The sequence below is a fragment of the Xyrauchen texanus genome, chromosome 20 (genome assembly GCF_025860055.1).
Source record: "Xyrauchen texanus isolate HMW12.3.18 chromosome 20, RBS_HiC_50CHRs, whole genome shotgun sequence".
NCBI classification, from domain to species: Eukaryota; Metazoa; Chordata; class Actinopteri; order Cypriniformes; family Catostomidae; genus Xyrauchen; species Xyrauchen texanus.
In genome coordinates this window covers 40402422-40428160 of record NC_068295.1, presented here as the reverse complement: position 1 = coordinate 40428160, position 25739 = coordinate 40402422, and the positions used below count along the sequence as shown (strand labels likewise).

The 25739-nt window shown below is 36.4% G+C and overlaps 2 protein-coding genes across 2 annotated transcripts; one reads left to right on the top strand and one right to left on the bottom strand.

Annotated features, from left to right (window-relative positions):
- The first annotated feature begins 5243 nt into the window (after positions 1 to 5243).
- psmb1 (proteasome 20S subunit beta 1) lies at positions 5244 to 12325 on the top strand. Its single transcript, XM_052151295.1, has 6 exons — positions 5244 to 5388; positions 5845 to 5952; positions 6070 to 6151; positions 8267 to 8396; positions 8531 to 8637; positions 11640 to 12325. The coding sequence occupies exons 1-6, from the start codon at positions 5288 to 5290 to the stop codon at positions 11823 to 11825; spliced, it is 714 nt and encodes a 237-aa protein (XP_052007255.1). The 5' UTR covers positions 5244 to 5287; the 3' UTR covers positions 11826 to 12325.
- A 1743-nt stretch (positions 12326 to 14068) lies between these two features.
- On the bottom strand, positions 14069 to 24916 carry dnaaf10 (dynein axonemal assembly factor 10). The gene is made up of 8 exons (XM_052151606.1): positions 24647 to 24916; positions 19619 to 19719; positions 19411 to 19541; positions 19164 to 19265; positions 18515 to 18630; positions 17973 to 18107; positions 17097 to 17194; positions 14069 to 14863 (listed from the first exon to the last, which is right to left on the bottom strand). The coding sequence occupies exons 1-8, from the start codon at positions 24830 to 24832 to the stop codon at positions 14656 to 14658; spliced, it is 1077 nt and encodes a 358-aa protein (XP_052007566.1). The 5' UTR covers positions 24833 to 24916; the 3' UTR covers positions 14069 to 14655.
- Positions 24917 to 25739: the final 823 nt, after the last annotated feature.

Sequence of the window (25739 nt, the reverse complement as noted above, 5' to 3'; positions counted from 1 at the left end):
AATAAAATACCCAAATACTTAATGCTCTGTTTGGGCGACTGAAAGGCCCCCGGCTGAAAAGCCGTTATTAACATAAACATATCCGGTTGATATTTCATGACTTTTTAACTTTATATTTTTTTAAATTTCAACTTGATATCACGCTTCATTCAAGTCCTCCTTGAAAATATCTACATTACATATAATTATTTGTGAATATATGTATTTAGCCTTTATGAAATGTAATAAATTTTGACATGTTAAGACTCAAACATCACTGTAAAGAACATTACTATAGGCATTCATGGATAATAATAATCCTTCTGAAAAGTGCATGCCTATTTAAAGATATTTTTGCCATTATTGTGTGGGTACATATACAATCAGTGTTTGATAAATATTTGTAGTATTGTTCTATAGAATCCCACTGAGAGGTGTGTCTTTAATAAGATATGTTAGATGTTAATTGTATAAAGAAATGTAAATTATTTTAACAAGTTATTTACTAACTTCGTTCTAAATATATTATGGGATCCCACAGTGCAACAATTATGTTCTTTTTTTGTTTTAAGTAATTTGCTAAGTAAGAAAAATGGAAAATGACTAGCCTCCATTTATTTCACAGTAAACTTCTGAATACAGTATTTAATTGTAAATATTGCCTTAAAATCCTTGCAACATATTATAGTGTATTTTCATATGCGGCAGAGATAAATTGTGAAAGTGGAGGATATATTTTCTTGTCTTTCTGTTTTTCAAATTCTAGCTAAATGTTTTATATATTCTAAAAGACAATGATATGAGTAGCAATGTGTTGTTGTTGCTTTCTTTAGATGTACAGTGTACAGAAGCATTGTTCATGTAAATTAATAGCCTGTTCAGGTTTATCTGATGGCAGTGAGAAGCTTGTGTCCTGTAAACTATTGGCTGTTCATGATGCAGCTGGAAGTCTAGGGAACAAGTTTAAATGGAGCTTTTTTTCAAGAAGTTACATGTGCAGCACAGGGCAGATTACTTGTAATCCGATACTTATTAAAATATTTGTGTAAATTTCTTATCAGTAATGTCATATTTTAGATTATATTTGAGGTAATCTGATCTAATTACATTTGGATTACTTATTGATTACTTCTGACCTAATACTTGTTTAACTGATGTCACATGCATTTGATAATTTTGTACCGTTTTGACTAAAATAGAAAGATGATGAAAATATATTCCATTCTTTATTAGCAGGAAAAAAGCTTTAAAAAACTGCTTCTAGCGCTTAATAAAAATATTTTTAAGATTTATGCATTTCCATTTCATAACAAATTCCCATAAGATTAAATTGTGCAATCTTATTAATTACCTTGTTTTACTCAATTGAGTATAATAGAAATTGTGACAGGGTGGAGGGCGGGGCCGGGTCGTGATTCTACACACCCGGTCCTTTATCAGGCTAATCAAGCCTCCGAGAGGGATAAAGACCGACTGCGGAGGATGGTGCAGGAGAGAGAAAATGTTTACGGACATGTCCGTCATGTGTGTGTGTTTGTGTCTTTTTAAGTTTATCATTAAAACTATTATTTATATTGTCAAGCCGGTTCTCGCCTCCTTTCCACTGACTGCTTTACAGAAATGTATTATGAAATTGAAATGCATAAATCTTTCACAACTGGTAACTGTAACTGGTCACAATTCCCTCCACATCCCAACTTTTTTTTATCTCACTGCACATGGTATTGTTTTGTGCATGTTTTTCTGACACATCCACTATATGCTTTTATTATATGGAGATCTTTGCAGATGAATCAAATCATTTGTTTAGGCCTGAGGTCCTGAAACTGCCCATGTCCACCCTTTTCGTCCACTCATATAGAAACTCTGGTGCGGAATAATTCCTGCACTCACGATTTCATGTGAATCAGAGGTGAGAAGAGCATGGGGCACATTGGTGGGTGTGGTGACATCATCTAATTAAAGACTAAATGTTCAAATGATTCAGGAAACACTTCAGCGGAGAGGGTGGAGACAGCTTCAGCTTAACACTCCCTGGTTCGACAAGTTCTACCATCATTTTTTACAGTATCAACACCAAAATGCGCCTGCAGATATTAAGGTGACACACTCAATAAAGCTGAATTGTACTGTAATTTTAGGGTATGCAACAACCCAGCTAGCAAATTCATGTTCTTAAAACATTTTCCAAACATAACATTGTGGTTGTGGGAACATGAAAAAGCGTTTTTTAAGGTTAATAACGTTATAAGGATGTTCCATTAACATTTTATATACAACATTTGTTCCAAACCTTTAAATAATGTTAGCCAAAGTTGTTGGAACGTTCCCTGTTAGGTGGGAAGCTATGGTATTGTTGTGAATGACCGACAAATTTCACAAGAAGTTTAGAATGCCTGTGTCAGGATATTTCAGACCATTTCTTATAGATGTTTTACAGTATATATATTTTAGAATACAAGAGTTGTAAAATTAGTGTAAATCAAGTTATTATTTAATAACTAAAATGGACAAAACAGTTTTGGACTAGTCACAGGTTGGTGAATTTCTTGATGTGTTTCTCACCAGGTTCACCTGTGATATAAATATAGGATTTGTTGTTGTTGTTGTTGTTGTTGATGATGAGAGCTATACAGAGAATACAAGCAGCTCTACCACATCACTTCTATAATGGCAAACAAAATATGAATTTCTATCAAATAGCTTAAGGGTGATTTGAATAATAATAAAAGATTATAGATACAATTTATATTTTGGAGCAATTTTACATTTTGTTGTAATAGTTATTGCTATAAAAATGCTATATTATTTGAATTGGTGGATATCAATAACAGCAGCTTCTCCCGTTACTTCAGTGTAAAGCTTCTCATTAACAATCCAGCCCAGACATTTGGCAGGACCTTCACACTTTCTCTGTCCCCTTTAACCCGAGTCCAGTGAAAATGAAAAGAGATTGTCATTTGACCTTGTCTGATTAAACTACAGCCGGTGCTAGCCAGACATTACTTCAGTCTTCAGAGGATGAACTGATGCCAACTGCAACCATAAGACATGGGATACTTTATATGTCATTGTCTGAACCTTGGACTTAGGATAGACCTCACCGAAATGACCGGCCAGTTGAACTGTGATGCACCTCACTGATCTCTGCCTGCATCACCTCGCTCTAATGATGGACTGCACTCTTGAAATGGAATATAGACTATCAATCAATTGCCAATAAAACCCTTCATCAGCCAACTAACAAGAACAATTGCATCTATGTGAACTTCTGCAGTTAATCCAGGATGGACTTCAAAGACATTAGTCATTAATCTTACAGTTCATACAAAATCTGTGTTTAATCACTGACCCTTAACACTTACTTAGTTTAATAATTTTAAGCCATGACTTTAACTATACATAAGTAATATTTACATTATATTCATGATGTTATCCAGAGGGGAACTGGCCCCCACAGTGAGTCTGGTTTCTCCCAAGGTTATTTTTCTCCATTAATTAACATCTTATGGAGTTTTGTGTTCCTTGCCACAGTCACCTTCAGCTTGCTCACTGGGGTTATAAATACAATTATTATTTCATTACTTATTTTTAAACACAATTCACAATCATATTTAATCAAACTACACAATGATCACTCTAATATTTTATAGATATTACAGTATAATCTTCTGTTAATGCCTGATCTTCTGTAAAGCTCCTTTGTAAACAATGTGTGTTGTGAAATGTGCTATACAAATAAAAATGACTTCATTTTGACTTGAAGAATCATTTAAACGATTTATTTTATTTTTACTAATAGATTGCTTATTTATGCACAGTAATGATATACCTCATAATTATATTACATTTGAGAACAAGAAAATATGTATACAGGTTGACATATAGACATACTGTATATACAGTACAGTATATATGTACTGCATATATGTTTATATGTCAACTGACAGTAAGCAAGCCTGTATAATTAAAAAATAAATTGTGGCATAATCTTGTTTTTAATTTAAGTCAATGATTACTTTAAGACATTACAGACATTACAGCTTCTTTTTCTGTTACAGCATGACTCTGTAAAGTGGATTTGAAACGATGTGTGTTGTGAAAAGCCTTTTTTTTAACACTTTTATTTGTATGTATTAACAAGGCCTAAACATTTATTTGTTATACAAAGATATACCTCATAGAACCAAACAACACAAATAAATATAAATGTAAAAGGAATATAACATTTTACATTTAAAGGTTAATAATAATAGTATAGTACAATAAAAATAAAAAATAAATATGTAAAATAAGGTTAATATTAATAATATAGTACAATAAAAATAAAAAATAAATATTTAAAATGTATATAAACATTGTATAAATATATCGATATATGTGTCAATGACGTGATGCAAATATCTAATTTCTAATCTAATGTATTATTCAAATATACATTACAAATGCAATTCACACAAAACAAATACTTGAACATGTTTTCAATTACAGAGTTCAAAGTCATTTTAATATTTTTCCTGGGCTTAAAGTAAAAAATGTCATGTGGTGTAACCGTCTGGAGGCAGTCAAAAAAGTCTCATTAAAAGCTGACATTTTAAAAAAAAGAATTATTGGCATGAGTTGTCCTCAATAATGTTTTTTATTTTTTTGTTTTTAATAAGTAGTGAATCCATTTTATCTTAAAATTTGAAACCAATATGTAGGTAGAAATTTTGTTCATAAAACAGATCTCTTTAGACCTGCAAGAAAAAACAAATCATTATTTTGTCATATCATGAAATATGTATATGTATATTTTATGATATGGCAAAATAATGATTTTTTTTCATTAAATAACTTTTTTTAAATAATATTTATTTCCTTTTTTTTTTTTTTTTATCATGACAAACTCAAAGATGACGTATATGAACTTGACATGTGTGTTTAATCTTGACTTGCTCTTCCTTTTCTTAAAAAAAAAAAAAAAAAAAAAGTTACAGTGAGGCACTTACAATTTATAAATATAAAATTAACATAAAAGAAAAGAATGATATTATTATTGCATATATTAAATATAGTTAATTTATTATATTTAGTTAAAGTTTATTTTATAATTGTATATATTAAAATATTAATTTGGTTAATATTGTAATTATAACTTCTGCATCTACCTGTATAAATAAGTTAAACAAATTAAATTAAATACCAATAGACGGCGGCATATTCACCACGTGACTACAAACTGTGACGTTGCGCAGGAACACATGAGCTGTCCTCTTCCGGTGGCCATATTGCGGTGATACAGCGGGTTTATTGTGTTCGGTTCATCATGCTGTCTGCACAAACTTATGGTGAGAATGGAAAGATGAAAGAATATCACTACGCGGGACCAGTGGAGCATAAATTCTCTCCTTATGCCTTCAACGGAGGGTAAGAACACTGCAAAACGCGATATTCTCAGGCTCCAGTTTGTCTTCTTTAGCCACAGCTAGCGAACGTGACACTTCAATTCATAACAGAATGTCATTTATAAACGCTTTATAAAGTCTGTTTGTTGATGTGATTCAGGATTCTGCAAGCTTCAAAAGCAATGGCCATTTCGAGAATTAAATTGAGCCACTGATGTAAAATCACAACTCTGTAAATACGGGTTGAGTTGATGTGAACTAATGTCTGTTTTACTTTCACTATGAAAAGCGCCGTATGTGATGGGGAATAAAGAGAATCACACCTTGCCTGGATTTTGCTATATCATTTCATGGTTTAAATGTGGATTAAAACGATTATTTTATGCCTATTCCCCCATCTAAGTAACATGTCTTCTCACAATAGTTGCAGTTAAGTTTCGCAAACTCTTCTGTAAGACTTTATTATGATATTTTTCAGGACTGTGCTGGCCGTGGCTGGTGAAGACTTTGCTATTGTGGCTTCAGACACACGTTTAAGCGAGGGATACAGCATCCACAGCCGTGATTCCCCTAAATGCTACAAATTGTAAGTGACAGCGTGTTCAACATGATTTTGTGTAGATACTCTACAGACAATTCATAAAGATGAGATGCATCATATACTGAAAGCTGAATCTGATCTGTTTGGTTCATTTCCATAAAGGACGAACACTACTGTGCTCGGCTGCAGTGGTTTCCATGGCGACTGCTTGACCCTAACCAAAATCATTGAGGCAAGACTGAAGGTGGGTTTGACAGTGGACTAGAAAAGTACATAATTTTGTAATGTTGATTGTGTGTGCATGCATTGCACGCACATCAGTTTCCAACTAGATTGGTAAATGCTTGTCAAGACTGAATTTGATGTTGGCTTGACAAAGCCATGTCTTAAAGTTTAAACTAGTTTTAGAAGTTTGATTGTTACACGTTGCAGTAAGAAAAACACCTAGCTAGCTAGTTAGATGGACTCTCACACAGATTGTCAGGCAACTTAGATCTGCATAGAAGCAGAGACTATTTAGAAGAGACCGGTCACTTCTATTAAACTGAATGAGAGAAATTGGAATGGACAACGGATGTAGAAAGGAAGTCCCACCTTACAGGGGGGACTTGCCAACCATTTTTGAGATTTTGGTCTTACCTCATTCAAGTAGATAGGAGCTGCTCTTGCATGCTGCTTGTTTACATAGAAAAATAGCTGCGCAGTATTGTTCCAAAGATGGCCGCCAGTGGACTGACTTGCTTGAAAGACTTTGATAAAGCAGATTAAAGGCCTTTTGTGGGTTTGTTTACTTTTGAATTTTTTGACGATTCAAGTTTGATTAAAGAGCATTACGTTGGCCTGTTTTAACCTTCCGTCAATGTAAGTCTATCAGAGGGTCCTGGGTAACTCGGTTAGTAAAGACGCTGACTACCACCCCTGGAGTCGCAAGTTTGAATCTAGGGCATGCTCCTGCCAGGTCTCCTAATCAACCAAATTGGCCTGGTTGCTAGGGAGGGTAAAGTCGCTTGAGGTAACCTTCTCATGGTCTCGATTAGAGGTTCTCGCTCTCAATGGGGGTGCGTGGTAAGTTGTGTGTGTGGATCTCGGAGAGTAGCATGAGCCTCCACATGCTGTGAGTCTCCGCAGTGCACAATGAGCCACGTGATAAGATGCACAGATTGATGGTCTCAGAAGCGAAGGCAACCGCTTTTTCCATTTTTGACCATCCCCTGTGTGAAAAGAAAAAAAAAACTGCCATTGTATGACCACTGAGCACAGCACTTTTTTCTCAATTTCTCCCTTTATGTTAAGAAAAAGAAAGTCATATAGGGTTATAACAACACAGTGGTGAGTAAACAATGACTGAATTAAAAATGTTGGGTGAACTAATCCTTTAAGCCCTATTTGAGGATGCCTGCAATGTTTACTGTCAATTCGCACAAGATAAGCAGTGTCTGCAGAAACTGCATGTCTTCGTAATTTACGTGTTCATGTTGGAACAGCTCAGAAATATTCTTAAACCTAAAAGAGGTCTGATATTTATTAAGTATTGGAGCTTTATTGTCACAATAACTGCAATAAGGTTAAAATATATATTTAAAAGTAATTTCTCACTGGAGATTAGGTAATATTGATATCAGTTTGAACGGGATTAGTCATTTTTAGTGCCACAGGAACACACAATTCATCTAAAGTCTGAAAAAGTTACTGATATGACTGATTCACAGGAATAAAATTTCAGAAAAGCTCTGGTTTTTATTACATTATCACACATCCTTATATTAAACCAATCCCATCTGAGTAGGGCTTTATGAAGGGTATGTAATCAAGTTAACAGTACATATTTACATCTCACAGATTTAATTAAAAAAATAGAATGTCATTTTGCTTCGTTCAGTGCAGTCTGAAATTAAACTTGAATTTTAGCAACATGTATTGGCCAAATGTAATTATTAAATGGTTTAAAGAGTATTTTCTTGCAACTTTAGGTGTTATGTACTAGCCTAAAATGTTTGCAGCAGCTTTGTTATATTAATGGGATATGCACCAAAAATACTGTAATGTTTCAATATGTCCTCTAAATTTGTGTTGTTGACATCTGAATCTCTTAAGCAGTGAAACTTTGTTACTGTAATGGTGGAATAAAATGGAACTATTGCAGAAATTATGCATCTGTTCTTTTACGAAAAAATCATAGAATAATATCAATGCAAGATATCCGTCTTTATTGCAGTGTCTATGAAGTTTCTAGTTTAGATTTAAGGGTTGGTACATCAGTCCTGTCAAGTCATTCAAGATTTTGTGGAAAGAATGAAAGGGGATATCTTCTAATTGATATAATCATTGTGTTTTCTAATAAGCAATCCTCCTCTTATAGATGTACAAGCATTCAAATAATAAGACCATGACCAGTGGAGCCATCGCAGCTATGCTGTCAACAATCCTGTATGGAAGGCGTTTCTTCCCTTACTATGTGTACAACATCATCGGTGGTCTGGATGAGGAGGGTAAGTGTGTGACACTCAGACAAGCATGGTTTGCTTAGATACACTGACAATTTTGTCTTGTAATAAGTGCTTGTCCAAATTATAAAGAAAGATATTTTAATATCCCATTTACATTTTTTATTTTTTCATTTAAGGTCGAGGTGCAGTTTATAGTTTTGATCCGGTTGGATCTTACCAGAGAGACACTTACAAAGCAGGTGGCTCAGCAAGTGCAATGCTGCAGCCTCTTCTGGACAACCAGGTAAAATAATTCAAGTTAATCTAGATTATGTATCTTATTATTTTCCTTAAAGAAAATGAAACCCATTTTGAACCATTAAGGGTTTTTGCATTGCTTTCATTACAATCGTTTGTAACGACTGTACAAATAGTAATAATTTGTATTATTTAAGTATTTATACATTGTACTGCCTTTAAGAAATGCAATTTTTAATGAAAAGCATAATTGTATTACAGTAATAATACAGCAAAAACTACCACTGAGTTGATTGAAAATTTTAACAAATTAAATATCTCGACACATTAGTTATTACAACTTGGGGATAAAATATGCTTACAAATTAGATTTGCTCCTATAAATAAGCTTCTCTCTCTCTCTCTATCTCTATCTCTATCTATCTATCTCTCTCTCTCTCTCTCTCTCTCTCTCTCTCTCTCATTCATATATATATATATATATATATATATATATAATTACACTCACCTAAAGGATTATTAGGAACACCTGTTCAATTTCTCATTAATGCAATTATCTAATCAACCAATCACATGGCAGTTGCTTCAATGCATTTAGGGGTGTGGTCCTGGTCAAGACAATCTCCTGAAATCCAAACTGAATGTCGGAATGGGAAAGAAAGGTGATTTAAGCAATTTTGAGCGTGGCGTGGTTGTTGGTGCCAGACGGGCCGGTCTGAGTATTTCACAATCTGCTCAGTTACTGGGATTTTCACGCGCAACCATTTCTAGGGTTTACAAAGAATGGTGTGAAAAAGGAAAAACATCCAGTATGCGGCAGTCCTGTGGGCGAAAATGCCTTGTTGATGCTAGAGGTCAGAGGAGAATGGGCCGACTGATTCAAGCTGATAGAAGAGCAACTTTGCCTGAAATAACCACTCGTTACAACCGAGGTATGCAGCAAAGCATTTGTGAAGCCACAACACGCACAACCTTGAGGCGGATGGGCTACAACAGCAGAAGACCCCACCGGTACCACTCATCTCCACTACAAATAGGAAAAAGAGGCTACAATTTGCAAGAGCTCACCAAAATTGGACAGTTGAAGACTGGAAAAATGTTGCCTGGTCTGATGAGTCTCGATTTCTGTTGAGACATTCAGATGGTAGAGTCAGAATTTGGCGTAAACAGAATGAGAACATGGATCCATCATGCCTTGTTACCACTGTGCAGGCTGGTGGTGGTGGTGTAATGGTGTGGGGGATGTTTTCTTGGCACACTTTAGGCCCCTTAGTGCCAATTGGGCATCGTTTAAATGCCACGGCCTACCTGAGCATTGTTTCTGACCATGTCCATCCCTTTATGGCCACCATGTACCCATCCTCTGATGGCTACTTCCAGCAGGATAATGCACCATGTCACAAAGCTCGAATCATTTCAAATTGGTTTCTTGAACATGACAATGAGTTCACTGTACTAAAATGGCCCCCACAGTCATCAGATCTCAACCCAATAGAGCATCTTTGGGATGTGGTGGAACAGGAGCTTCGTGCCCTGGATGTGCATCCCACAAATCTCCATCAACTGCAAGATGCTATCCTATCAATATGGGCCAACATTTCTAAAGAATGCTTTCAGCACCTTGTTGAATCAATGCACGTAGAATTAAGGCAGTTCTGAAGGCGAAAGGGGTCAAACACAGTATTAGTATGGTGTTCCTAATAATCCTTTAGGTGAGTGTGTGTGTGTGTATATATATATATATATAATTACACACTGATCAGCCACAACATTAAATCCACCTGCCTAATATTGTGTAGGTCCCCCTTGTGATGACCCTTGTCCCCCTTGTGATGCCGAAACTGTACCAATCCACATCGTAGAATAGCATTCTGAGATGTTATTCTTCTCACCACAATTGTACAGAGCGGTAATATGAGTTATCGTAGACTTTGTCAGTTCAAACCAGTCTGGCCATTCTCTGTTGACCTCTCTCATCAACAAGACATTTCATCCACGGAACTGCCCCTCACTGGATGAGTTTTGTTTTTGGCGTCATTCGGAGATTGTTGTGTGTGAAAATCCCAGAAGATCAGCAGTTACAGAATTACTCAAACCAGCCCGTCTGGCACCAATAATCATGCCACGGTCCAAATCACTGAGATCAAATTTTTTAACTGGCTGTTTTTCCGTATTTCCTTACTAATAGATGGCTCTGTCCCGAAACTGCAGGTACCCTCAAGTCATTATGGCTATGACATATACCAAGTTTGGTGTCAATACGCCTAAGCATGGCGAAGACACAGCCTCACGACCATTTTGGCGTGCTCGCTGTCAAATTTGTTGAAGCAATATTCGAGAACACTTTGGTCTATCAAAAAGCTTTTCATAACTTTTGTCCCCAGTGTCCATAGATGATACACGACAAATGTAGTGCAAATCTAAATACGGTCTTGGAGGAGTTTGAAAAAGTAGGTTTTTCAGAAAATTCTAAATGGCAGAAAATCTAGTCAGACAGAAATTGAAACCATGGTGTGCATTCGAGTTGACATGAGCCAAGGAATAAGAGGCCTTACAGTTCACAAGTTATGAGCATAAACAAAAGTGAAACTTGGAACAGTTTGTGGCTCTAGAGACCTCAAATTTGGGTCAGTTACTGTACTGTGTCCTTTATCAGTGTGCCAAATTTCATAACTTTCCTATGTACGGTTCTATGGGCTGCCATAGACTTTGGCGGAATAATAAGAAGAACACTAATGAATACAATAGGTGCCTATGCACTTTCAGTGCTTGATCCCTAACTACAGGGTTCACACATTCATGGAAATCCTGGAAATATCAGGGAACATTCCAAGATTGGAGAAGTCATGTAAATGAATAAATCCTTAAAATTTGTTCGATGGTATGGAAATTTTACTAGTCAACAATGCTGTTTTATAGTTTTGCTGATCACTAAGATATTTAATCATCTATATTTTTCTCTTGTGTGTAGAGCAACTTACAAGCCATTATGATGTTTGATTTGTGAACATCATTCCAAAACCTTAAATGAGTTTTTCATGTGCTCAGATTGGATTCAAAAACATGGAGAATGTGGAGCAGCTGCCCCTGACTCAGGAGAAGGCCGTGCAGCTGGTGAAGGATGTGTTCATCTCCGCTGCAGAGAGAGACGTCTATACTGGAGATGGCCTCAAGATCTGTATCATCACCAAGGAAGGCATTAGAGAAGAGATTGTGCCACTGAGGAAAGACTGAGACGTCTTGTCTGCCAAAATTAGTCTGTTTTTGTTTTTCTACAGTTGCATCCATCTTTCTGCTGTTCTTTTTATATTCTTTCTCAAGAATAAATATGTTACCAATATCAATGTTGTACATTCAAGGAATATTCCTGGATTAATACAAATTATGCTCAATCGACGGCATTTGTGGCATAATCTTGATTACAACAAAACAAAATTTTGTCTCTCATTCTCTTTTAAAAAAAAAATCTTTGTTCCAGAGAGGCACTTAAAATTGAAGTGAAGAGGGGCATTCTGTAAACATTACAGTACTCGCTGTTTCAAAAGTATAGCCACAAGACAAGCAATATGCATGTTAACATGATTTTACTGTGATAAAATGACTTCCCTTTTCTGTGTACAGTTACATGTACATTTAATCTTTTTACAACTTTGTTGCCATGATGACATAATGCTGTAAACATTTAAACTGTGATTTAAACAACTTCAAACAACAACAAAAAAAGCTCATATTATTTTGAAATGAAAATAAGATCGCTTGCTGCTTTGAAGTCAGGCACACACACACACACACATAAGTACTGCACATCTCACTGTGGGATCATGTGGGCCAGATGGGCTGGATTTTTCCAGGGGTGATTTTAACTACCAGTCCAGGCCTATAGAGGCACCACAAAATGTTGTGGTTGTGTCAGTAAATGCATTATTCATCTAACATTTGCTTTTGTGACAGAGTTTTGACCATAAAAACCTCACCTGTTTTGGAGAACTTTTAACTCATTTTGCAACATACAGATGACATTTCACCTCAGAATTGCCATGAAACGTATAAGAAACCAAATACATTTCATATTCATGAGATGAGGTTAGTTGAAATTATGTTTTTGATCAACATAAAAACCCTGTAAGATGATACCATTTGGGGCAAAAAGTGTTTTTTTGTTGACAAATGACTTAAATTTGTTTTTCTCATATGAGGGACAGCAGGAGGAAAAAATAGTGTAGAATTCACCCTGGAGCATCAAAATGCTGTTACCTCAAGACAAGTAACTGGTCAGATAAAAAGGTCCCCCATGTATAGTGTTGTAAGTTCATACACATATGATGCAGTCTTCGTAGGGCACCAACTCCCTAGGGGGCACCAGAAACTACACTGGCTGCCCTTACATGTTATGTAAGGAATAATTGACGATGGACCATTGAATTGTTGAAAAATAATGCATACCCAAGGTGTGAATCAAACAACAATTTGCTATTTGTAGGTCCCTGAGTGAATGCAATCAATATGTAATCCGTAAAAAGTAACAGTAAGCAGATCGCGCACATTTAAAAACATATTAGTACAAAGTACATAGTTTATATGACATGTAGTCCATTACTAACCAACACCGTTTTCCCATAACTGACAAACGTCCCTAAAAATCCCATATTTTTCCATTGAAATAATCCGACTATGATTCCCGCTTTCAAGTCACATCCACCAATGAGACCATCAGCCTGTTCTGACTTAGTATTCTTAATGTTTTTAACAGGTCAGACTTTCATTTTTTCCTGTTGCTAACAATCAAATTCCATAAACTCACAAAGACTTTAATAAAAAAAAAAAAATTACACTCAGTTTTTCAATCAACCAACCAAATCTCTTTTTTCACTCTTTTCAAAATTCCAGATAAGGATTTGTCAAGGGAACATCTTCCTTTCTAGTTGAGTAAAATGTATCATTGGATTTGTGGGGAAGTTCATGACCAAACTCCTGAGGACAGTTTTCGCTAGAATTTGACAAATCGGTGGATAACAAGGAGCTGCAAGACTTTTTCAAATTCAAGTGCTGGATATGATTTTTCAGTGAGGGAATGTACTTTTGATTCCGATTCCTATCCCGATTCCGCTGCTTATTACCATGTTATAACTATCTTAACTAACCACAGTATTTATTATGGTAGTCCTTATGTTTTATCTTTACACATTTGAACATTTAAGACAAAGTGAAACACTGTATTAACTTTTGTAATCTGGCAGTTCCCTAACCAAACAGGATATTCATCAAGTTCAATATGTAGGATGAGATTTCATATTCATCAGGAATTGATTGCATCATGAAAAGGTGGACGCTACACAAATAGAATGGAGCAGGTGGTTGGATGGGAGGGGTTGAAAAGAAAATAGAATCTGTGACATCCAAAAAGGAGTGTTCTTTATGTTATTACATTTTAATATAAGATTATGAAGACATTGTGTTTTACTTGGAATAATATCCACTGATACATCCTGCACAATGAGACCAGGAACATGCAGTAAATAGGATACATTTTCACTTCATTATGAATTTAAAATCCTGGTTATATTACAGGTTCTGATTGCGACAAATTACTATGTTGCTTGGCAAGCGGAAACACAATTTACTTTAAATTATATATATATATATATATTACTATTATATTAAATAAATTACCATTAATATTAAATTAAAATATTTATGGAACATTGATGTCTTTATCATATTGTTGTTGTTTTGTGTCGTGCCTGAAAACACCCCACAAACAAGGTAAAAATCACCATAATGTACTGCCTCGTGTGGATTATTGCTTTATTAATTAGGTTAAGGTTTGGTTATTTAAAGAATATCAACTTGACTTTCACCATAAAGCAAGGCACAAAAGCAGTTAATATGGCAAAGAATTATAACACATTCTTAAAGGAACTCCATATATCACAAATGAACTTAAGACTTAATGTATAAGTATAAACTTAGTCAACCAATATTCCAATTTGTTTGGGAATAGTAGAAATGTTCTGCAATCTTGTACTGTACTACTGCATTACAGTACTACAGTCCTACTCTCCACTCAGACTGTGTTAAGTTTGGTCACGATAAGGACTCGCACAGACTGGTCAAACGAAGAGCAAACACATAGTCCCTGTTTGTCAGGGCTCCAGTCCAGACTGGAAATGGGTTGTGTGGACACAGTGACATTCTGCAGGAGGTTAACAGTCCCAGCGACGCCCATGTCTACATCATCTGCACCCTTTTTACTCCTTTGGGCTGGATACTCACTAAAAAAATAGAAAAACAATGCTCAGTCCAACATGGCAAAATAAATAACTCTTAGATGTTCAAGAAATTAACCATGGTTCACACACTTCAAACCCCAGACAGGGTGATCGGGACTTGTATCACCCTAAATCGTGAAGGTTGCCTGGGACACCGGTCAGATACATAGTTTAGCAGTCATTATACAACTATACTTGACTAGTCTGATTGGTCATTCAGGCATTGAGCAGAGTTTTCTAGAGAGTCTTGTAATAAGGCATTTCATTCAATCATTTTATAGAGATTGGGGCAGATTTAAAAAAATAATAATTGTCGGAAACGCATTTGAAAAAGTAGATTTTCAATTAAATTCAAAATGGCAGACAGAAAATTATGGCCGACCATGGCAAAATGGTATCATTGTACTCGGCATGACCCAAGGAATGTAAAAAGACTAGTCTCAGGGACAAAACAAATGAAAAGTTACAAGGAATTTGAAACATTTAGTTATAATTTTACCATAAACTTCTCAGGTACCTTTAGGGCATGGTGACGATGACACAGACCAAGTTTTATAATGATGCAATAATGAGTTTGTAAAATACATTTTACAAAAAATTCAAAATGGCCGATGCCCAATATTACAGACAGATTAGCATTATTTGACTAGGTGGCGCTGTGCTGAAACTGTTCAGGTACCCTCAGGTCATGATGGCTACGGTATTTACCAAGTTTCATTTCAATATGCCAAAGTACTGCCAATATATTCACAACAACTTTGACGAGCTCGCCGTCAGCTTTTGATAACTTTTTGTCAAGAATGTGCCTTGATAAAATAAAAATACATGCCAGATTTTGTGCGAATTGGACATTTGGCATAAGAGATCGAGAAAGTATGATTTTGAGATTTAAGTGAACCCTTGTATTTAATAACTGGTTGATCCTCATTTGGCAGCAAGAACCAGGATCATTCTTCCTTACAGAACTGCTTCAGATCAGTCATATTCTTAGGATGTCTGATGGGAACAGCTCTCTTGAGGTCATTCCACAGCATTTCTATTGGGTTAAGGTCTGGACTCTTTTTTTACGTCATTCTGTAGTGGATTTACTTTGATGTTTAGGGTCATTGTCCTGCTGCATCACCCAACTTCTACTGACCTTCAACTGGCACACAGCAACCCTGACATTATCCTGTATGACACTTCACCGTTGGAATAATGTTTTCATGTTGGTATGTGATGCCCTTTTTACGTTAAACATAGTACTGTGTATTCTTCCCAAACAAATCAAAAAACATTTTCCCAGTAGTGTTGTGGAATTTCAAGGTGGTCTTTGGCAAACTTCAGGTGCGCAGCAATGTTTTTTGATGGAAAGCAGTGTCTTCTTTCATGATGACCTGTCATGGACTTCATGCCTGTTTAATGTTTTCAGTATAGCAGACTCATGAACAGAGATGTTAAACAGTTCCAGTGATTCCTTGAATCTTTAGCTGTCACTCTAGGTTCTTTTTTACCTCATTGAGCATTCTGCGGTGCCTTTTGAGTCATCTTGGCTGGACAGCCACTTCCAGGGAGAATAGCAACGATACTAAATATTCTCCATTTATAGACAGTTTGCCTAACTGTGGACAGATGAATATCTAAACTCTTCAAGATAACTTTGTAAACCTTTCCAGCTTTATACAAAGCAATAATTCTTGGTCGTAGGTCTTCTGAGATCTGTTTTGCGAAACATGGTCCACGTTAGCAGATCTTGAAAAAAGCAAACTCAAAATGTTCGAGTGCTTTTTATAAGTCAAAGTAGATCTAACCCACACCTCCAATCTCATTTCATGGATGCCAGGTTTGCCAATTCCTGACTCTAATTAGCTTTTGTTGACATCTTTAGCCTATGGGTTCACATACTTTTTCCAACCTACACTGTGAATGTTTGAATGATGTATTCAATATGTCCAAGAACAATATAATAATTTGTGTGTTATTAGTTAAAACTGATTGTGTTTGTTTCATTATTGTAACTTCGATGAAGATCAAACCAAATTTTAAGACAAATGTATACATAAATGCTGGTAATTCCAAAGGGTTCACATTTTCTTGGCATTGTATCTCTAGTAATCACCAAATACATTTCTATTTAAATTACTTTTCCATGCCTGTATATCACAATTTGATATATGATAAACCTAACATTTCCAGGTTTTCCATAACTGTGGAATCTCTCTGATTAACTGCAGTTTACATATGAGAAATCACTTACTATTTCCATAAGTGCAGATTACCCGTTCCGCCAGCTGTCATGAAGATGTCACGGTTTTGAGGCAAATGCCTCACTTGCCATACTGTAGACTTATGAGCCTAAAATACAAAGAGCAAATATATAAAACTCTAAAATTGATAAGAGTAATAGGGGTGTAATGGTTTATTGTGGCACGATGCATCGGGGTTAAAAAATGTGATGATGCGCATCATGGAGATGAGCCATTTTTTATTTAAAGTTATTTTGCTGTCTGTTCTCTCCAATACATGCAACCTCCTACGCCTACATAACAGGCATACACAAGGAGCTCTAAAATATGCACACAAGCAGCCACCGGTGTTGTACTTGTACCATGAGTTTGGCTGAAAGTGAATCCAGGAGCAGGAGTGAGACGCGCCTTTATAGCGTGAGGGATTGAACGTCCCTTTGAAGCGCAAGAGTGATCTGCTCTGACAGCGCGAGAGAAAATGAAAGTTTACAGATGTTTAATAATGTACTTCCATTAAATATGTATTTTTTAGAAGAATATTTAGACTATTTTTGAAAAATATCATTTGAATTTAAAATATTTTTGTAATCAGTGACGGTGTAAGCAGCACATGTATTGAACATAATTCTGTATTCTCAGTAAGCAGAATGACCATTGCCCTGATCTGGACTGTTTTGTCCCATACATCTCTGACCGATCATTTAGCACTTTTAAAGAACAGTACTTTTACCTACATTTTTAGGGAAACAAACTGTTTTGCATATGACTATAAAGTTATAATAATAATTTAAAAAAAAAGTTGAATCTTAACTTCTTGAACCGTTACACCCCTAAAGAGTACACATTTTCCACCCATGTAAGTTAAACTCATCTGCAGGCTGGCACACCTTTTCACACACTGAAGCAAAGCCGCTGGTGGGATGCTGAGTCCTCATGTCAAACACATGAAATTTCCCTTCTAATGATGTTGCCACAAGTTTGTTCATGTTGATGTCTTTTCTGTCAAATTCAAGAGAGCATACCTGTCACAGAAAAAGGGTCAAATTAGTTTTCATCCTGTTCTGTAATTGGGCAGGACCAAACGCAACTGGTGTTGCATTTCAACAGCATGAGTTTGTCTACACAGGAAGCATCCAAGCTGCACATCATCACAGAAAGTTCACTAACATGGACAAATCAGCTGGAAGCTGAAAGTTAATAATGCTAAAAGTTTGTTTACAAACAGTTAGAATATTTCCGGAACACATAAAAAATAAATAAAAACATTAACAGGGCAGAAGTGAACTGAAGGCAGTTATTTCGTTTTGACCTCACATCCAGTGTCAACAATGTCATAATTTACATTCCTGTATTTAATATTGTGACTTGAAATATTTGTGAAGCAGCAACATGCATAAAATCAACACATCCAAGGTGAATATCCACTTACGCCATTTTTGATATTAGTTTCCCATCGTAGAGACATATTTCTGAGATCAAATAGCTTGATGTCACCGTTATCATATCCAGCGCACACACAGCGATCTTGGTCGTTGAATGCATGGCCTTGAAATAAAACATTTGCAATTAGTCGCTTGTCAATTTCCCAAATCAAATGCATTGACAGGAGAATGCTGACCCTTGAGTTTCTTACACTACAAAAGCACAGAACAACAGATTTTACAAAACACCAGAATCAAGAACAAAGGCAATATTACTACTAATAATACTAAATACTATTACTAAGTAATAATACCTGCAAAACAATATTCTAAGATTATCAAAACATCAGTGAGATTGAATGATAAATACAGTTTCTCAAAAAACTCACAACTAGCACTTTATAGTCAACAAGATATTGAAGAGCAGAGCATAAAAAGATAAATATATACTGTATGTATTATAGATCTTTCCATAACTAAGATTTGATTAAATTCCATGACTTTTCCAGGCTTGGAAATCACAATTGTAAAATTCCCTAATATTCCTGTGTTTTCCACAACCATGTGAACCCTAAATGAGAGCAAAACATGTGACAAATGAACTATTATTCCAAGTTTGACTGGGAGATGTTGAATTTGAGTGATGTAAATACACACCAAAGGCAACAGTCCAGCAATCTCTCTTGGTTTCTCCCTCCATTGGCTCCATGTTTGCCACAGGTGTGTCTTTCTGCCTGGAGTCCCACACCTTAACAGTACCTGTCACACACGGCACACACAGACACAAACATCAGGGCCAATAATATGTTGAGACTAAACATTAAGTGTCAATGGTAGTCTCAAAAGCACAAGTAATGATAAAGCGTTAAGGTTTTCAAAAGTGATTATTGATAAGACTAGTTACCATCTCTACTTCCAGTAACAATCTCAGGGGCCCCGTCTCCAATGCCCAGCCCTCCCACTCCATCAACGCTGTTTATGATCTCCTTGTGCGCTTTCACAGAGTACACTGGACAGTCAGGTACTTCAAGATTCCTGCAAAGCCAAATACCAATCTCAGAAGTGTTTAGGGTTGGATGGTAAATATGTAAATGAAAAAACATTAATCCTACCAAACATTTAGACAGCCATCGAAATCTCCTGTGGCCAAATGCCTCTGCTGGAGAGATGTGGCTCCGAATGTTCCACATTTGATTGGCTTGGCTTTTTCTATCTGAAATGTACATACATACATGAAAGTAATTAAATAAATCTGCAAAATTGACTAAAAAGACTAACAATTCTAGTTAAAAAGGGATAGTTCACCCAAATGAAAATTCTGTCATTATTTACTCACACCCATGTGCTACTATTTTTTTCAAAGGAAAACAAATGGAGATTTTTTATGAATATTAATAAGTGCCATAAAATTGTAAATATAACTTGTATGCTACACTCACAGGAAATGCCGCATATGGTGCCAGAATTCTGCCAAAAGTAAACAAAGAAATATTAAATCCGATGTGAACAAATACATACCACTTGTGAGTCAAGTGACTTTTGGCACAATTTTCTCAACCACAGTCCTGATTTTCTCACAAATGTGCTGAGCCGCGTCCTCTGTTAAATCTCCTAAACAGTAGATGGTGCAGTGCTGCCACACACTTTCTCAGTTTTGTCATTACTACATATTACATGATAAACGTCTTATTTTCTAGTAAGGGTAAAATTAGAAATTTTCTACTAATAACGAGACAAAAACGACCTACAAGGATCTAGTTTGTAGTCATTATAGCATAGTTAATTTGACTGATCTACTTTATCCTCACTTTTAACCGTAAATACATTTTTATAGCTTTATGCTAAGGCTGATTTCCAGTAATGTTGCAATTTATGCTTTAAATGCGCAATGAAAACACAACACATTTTCTTTCCTAATTTGTAGATTTATTCTTGTAATGCCACAACAAATTAAAGGGAAAATGTAAGAATCACTGGTCAATTTTTCTGTTGATATTTTTTTGAAAGAATTAGCTAAAAGCACAAATTCCAGCTATTTTTGGGATTCAAGTTTATTCAACTTTACAATTGTGCAGAACTAACTGCAAAATAAAGAGTATTTTGATGAGGCTTGCTTCTGTTTCACAAATTTGTTCAATTTTATTAACTGATTCGTTCAGTGACCCCTTCTGGAAATGTCACTAGGTGGCGACAAATGAGCACCTTATGTGCTATGAGTGAGTCAGTGAATCATTTTGAGTCGTTCATGACCGAAATCTACCAAGAGACTTTATAGTGTTTCAGCATTAAAAGAACAAAACAGATCTATAGTCTTCCTTCAGTCAGAGCATTATTTTTCATCCAAAAAGACAACAAAAATAGTCTAATAATAGTGTTTCAATAACGTGCTTACATTCTTCTTTATTAAAACTTGCATGGCCACAAATCGACTGACTTCAGTACAAGAATTATAAACACAAAGCAGATCTACAGTATCATTTTCCTTTAGTAGCCTATTTAAACTGCTGAAAATGGCTTTTATCAGAAAAGGCAACAATAATATACAAATAATAATCATTTTGATTTTAAATAATGTTCTTTTGTCATTGTAAAGTGCATTTCACACGAGTTGAGTGGAGGCGTCAACGCTCCGTTCAATACCAGCGTCAAGCGCATCATTGCCCTCCACATGACAAGAGTTGCAGAAAGCGTCACAGAGGGGCGATTTTACGAGAAATAAACGTAACGTAAAAAAGCGGGACGTGTGCACAATAAACGTTGAAAACATGTATTTGGAAGAGAGAAAAAAGCTTGCAGTTGCTTTGATAGCAGAAAGTAATAAAAGGACTCGTTTATGTTTAGGTCGAAGTGTTTTCTTGGTGAATTAAAATGAGTTCAATAACTGCGGTCTCTGATATTCATAAACAATAAGGTAATATTTTATTAAAAGAAATGATGAGACATTCAATGTCTCTTCACAAATTTGGACATTTTTTTAATATTTCTTGTTGCTTAGTACTCTTAAAGAGATTATTGGTAAAGCAAAAACGAGTGTGTGAAAAACACTTTGGTAAAGTGGCCTTGTGCCTTTGGGCCCAATGCCTTGTGAGCCACACCTAAACTGCTCGCTTAGGTGTGGCTCGCTTTTTGTCGAAACTGGATTTAACAAAGGGCTATTGGCAGACCCCCTTGACACCCATGTCCCAAGAAAAACAGCCTTCTCCACTCCGTTTGGCTTACTCTGGCCAAGTTTCAGTGCCTTATGGACCGAGTCGTCAGACCGCACTCTGCATATGCTGCTGCCTGATCTGGATGACATCATTATATACATTAATGATTGGCAGTGGCATATGCAGCATCTGAGGGCCGTTCTGAGGTCACTGCGATGGGCGGGACACACGGCAAACCCTAAGAAATGGGGCTGGCTGGATATTATAGGAGGATTGTGCCTAATTATTCAGACGTCACCAGCCCGCTAACCAATCTCACTAAAAAGGGAGCCCCAGACCCGGTCCAGTGGTCGGAACCATGCCAACAGGCTTTTATGCAGGTGAAAGCTGCGCTTCGTGGTGGGCCGTTGTTACATGCTCCTGATTTTTCTCTCCCCTTTGATGTACAGATAAACATATCGGACAGGGGGCTGGGAGCCGTGTTATCCCAGGTGGTTGAGGGAGAGCAGCGCCCAGTGCCGTACATCAGCTGGAAGCTTTCGGCAAGAGAGACGAGGTACAGCACCTTTGAGAAGGAGTGTCTGGCATCAAGTGGGCGGTCCTCACCCTTCGGTTTGGACCACACTCCGCTCCAGTGGCTCCATCACATGAAGGATACCAATGAGTGGATCACCTGTTGGTCTCTGGTTCTTCATCTTTTTAAGTTTGAGGTGGTCCACAGACCTGGGGTGCAGATGGCTGTTGCGGACTTTCTCTCCAGAAAAGACTTGAGGCTGTAATTGGTGCCAAAGGTGCTTCAACAAAGTACTGAGCAAAGGCTGTGAATACTTATGTACATGTGATTTTTTTATTTTTAATAAATTAGCAAAGATTTCAAACAAACTTCTTTCACGTTGTCATTATGGGGTATTGTTTGTAGAATTTTGAGGAAAATAATGAATTTAATCCATTTTGGAATAAGGCTATTATATAACAATTACGTCATTCATAAAATTGACAGACTTAAGACAAAAATGTTACTCTAAGTGGCTTTAAACAGCCTCAGATTACAGGTATTTTTAATTAAGTGAATTATGTTTAAGTACATTACTTTGTTAACACATTTCTAAAATACTATTATTCATGTAGAATTTAAAACAGAAATTATGTTCATATGTACTAGGGCTGCATAATATGGAGGAAAAATGTGATATGAGATAAGTTGTTGGAAAATGCGATATTCTAATCGATTATCCTATGATAACATCATCAGTGCGAGCACGAAGAATGACTTGAAGCGACAATCCATTAATTGAAAATCCTTTGATCGTTATTTTTAAATTGTAAAACAAAAAACAAAACACTTTTTTGTGAAAAGTATTTTAGAAAGGAACTTAAACGTAATTAGTAATGTGATTCATTTTTCAGTGAAGTAAACAGTAATGTTAATTTTTTTTTTTACAGAATTTATTAGTAATTTGGTGTTTACATAGTAATTTACATTTTGAGTAACACAACCAACACTTCTAATGACACACGTGAACCAGTGGTGTTTTGGCATTAATAGCTGCTTTTCCACTACCCGGCCAGTGCGAGCCAGGGCTATCAACTGGTCAGCCGGGGGCCAATAGCCTCAGACCTCGAGCCATGAGACCAAAATCAATGTGCATTCCCACCATCAGGCCAATAGCCCCGCAGCATTGCCCTAAAACCTGCCCTTAATACGTCGCCCTGGTGCCAACGTCACACACTCCGCCCATTTCACAAACAAGCGTGAAACTCAAGATGAGGCATCAGACTCTGGAGACTAGCTAGTGTTTGAAAGGAACTGTTGGTACTGGCCCAAGGGTAATTGGCAGGCAAAGGTGCTTGGGCATTGGCCTCGAGGAAACAGAGACAAGGCCCAATGAAGCCCCAGAAGTGACAGTGGGAGTACAACTGGCACCGGCATGTACTAGCACACCCTCATTTGGCCTGATAGTGGAAATGGGGCTAATGATGACAAACCTGGTACGAAGTGATCAGGCAATCTTTTTTTTTTTTTATCTGCACGTGATTGCAGTGATTTCATTCAGTGGATGGGAAATTCTTTAGGGAATAATGACTTAAATTTAATCCTGTTCCTCCCACAAAGCTATCGTAAGGTTTCAGAAGTCTTGGAATATAGTGCACAAGACATTTCTTGGTTTTTCTTGGATTTTGACAGCCATGGCCACCACTAACAGTTGTTGTATGAAAAATAGCTGATTAAAGATTCTACGAAATGTCACATTTTTGGAATAAAATAACAACATATGACATGAGGGTGGGTAAACAATAAATTAACTAACATTTTTGTGTAAACTAATCCTTTAAAAGGTACTAGAAACAATTTCATACGTATTGCTTGATTTTCCACCATAATTACACCTCCCTCATTGCTTCAGCCACACACCCTCTGTTAAAAGCCTCCCCTCCAACGAAATGTCAGCCAACCAATGACAGTCAATCCGAATGGGCAAAATGATTGACATGCAGAGAGACTTTCTGGTTGGCTAATAAGGTGCTGTCCGCTTTCCCAACTCATTTGGTTGTTGTTCACCAAGAGGGCTATGATATCTCAGGACACCTTTTTTGTGATATCTGTCAGTTAATAATAGGGATATTTTAATAATAGGGAGTAATTTGGTGCACCATTAAAAATGTTTATTTTATTGTAACTGTTACAAAGATTAGCCCCATTAAAAACAAACAGTGCTTTGCTCTAAGTGCAATTACATTATGAAAGAAACATTCACGTTTCATTGAAGGTTTATGAATTGTATAATGTGTCTTCAGAACAGTTTGATAATTATATGATAAAAATGGTTGCTATTTATTAAGGGGGCATATAATGTTTCCAGCTCAAACTGTCTTCATACCGCTTCACTGTCGCCATGACAACAACGAGCTTTCTAGAAACTAGCTAATCGAACTAGCGAATAAATGCAGAACAGTCTTCATTTGTTTTATGTCAAGATAAACAGTGCAAACCTCTTTGACAAGCTGCAGCTCCCCGTGTTGGATCTCGTAGATCTGCATGACTCCTGTTCCTCTGGCGAAGTTCCCCATACAAACACACTTTGCGCTGCAGGGAATCCATTTGCTCTCAAACACAGTGTAGTTCAAACTCTTCTGGATGTGCGCGATGATTTGTGGCTTTTCGAGTGTTGCTGACATGTTTTTCAGATGCAAATGATATTTAAAATCCGATCAGTTTACAAACTATACAAGAGATGTCGGTTGTTCATGTGTTTAGTCTTCTTCTTTTGGTTTGATTGGTGGTTGGCAGACCAGCTTACATTTGCCTTACCGCCACCTACCGGACTGACGTGTGGAACAGTAGATTATCAGGAAAAGAGAGGCGAGAGAAAAAAAAAGATAAGAAAAAGACTAAATAATTTCTATTAGCCCTGTTTCCTTCAGATACTCAATTAGTAACTGTATATTCCCCATGATACCTCTGCCAGGAGGTTTCCTGTAATGACATTTAGCTTAGCTTTTTTAATACTGATATTATTTCCTGTCCTCCTCATATCCCCTACATTCCATCAGCACATGCTGAACAGATTCAGGCTAACCACAGTGTGCACATCTTCTTCTTCTTCCTCGTTTTTTATGGCAGATCACAACAAAACTCGTGCATTACTGCCACCCTATGTGATCAATATACACATATATACAGTGTGCACATCTGCTTCTTCTGAGGTTTATAGGTTGTTGGCAAACCAGCTTTTGGTGCATTACCGCCACAGAAGGAAGGAGAAAGGGGAAAAAAAACAATCATTATTTTTTTCATGATCTATTCGTTATTTATTATGTGTGTATGGTATTTAGACCATGCTATATAAGCCTGTTCCTCTGATATAATTTAATAATGCAGTTTATACTTTTCCTTGCCTGGACCTTTTACTGTATAAGAAGACTTTGCATTGTGATGTTCACTACAACCATAGTTTGAAATGTTTGAAACTGAAAAGGTGCACTATGTAATTTTTTTAATATGTCATCCTGGCCTTACACTGATACCTAGTGACTTGGATGAAGCATCACTCAAATGCAATTGTTTTCAGTTATTCATGCCATT

Excerpts from the sequence above, each read along its gene's own strand:
- psmb1 (XM_052151295.1), top strand. The coding sequence starts at position 5,288 with ATGCTGTCTGCACAAACTTATGGTGAGAATGGAAAGATGAAAGAATAT. Across the intron at positions 5,389-5,844 it reads CCTTATGCCTTCAACGGAGG|GACTGTGCTGGCCGTGGCTG; the intron begins GTAAGAACACTG and ends GATATTTTTCAG. Across the intron at positions 5,953-6,069 it reads TCCCCTAAATGCTACAAATT|GACGAACACTACTGTGCTCG; the intron begins GTAAGTGACAGC and ends ATTTCCATAAAG.
- dnaaf10 (XM_052151606.1), bottom strand. The coding sequence starts at position 24,832 with ATGTCAGCAACACTCGAAAAGCCACAAATCATCGCGCACATCCAGAAG. Across the intron at positions 19,720-24,646 it reads AGCTGCAGCTTGTCAAAGAG|ATAGAAAAAGCCAAGCCAAT; the intron begins GTTTGCACTGTT and ends TGTACATTTCAG. Across the intron at positions 19,542-19,618 it reads GATGGCTGTCTAAATGTTTG|GAATCTTGAAGTACCTGACT; the intron begins GTAGGATTAATG and ends TTGGCTTTGCAG.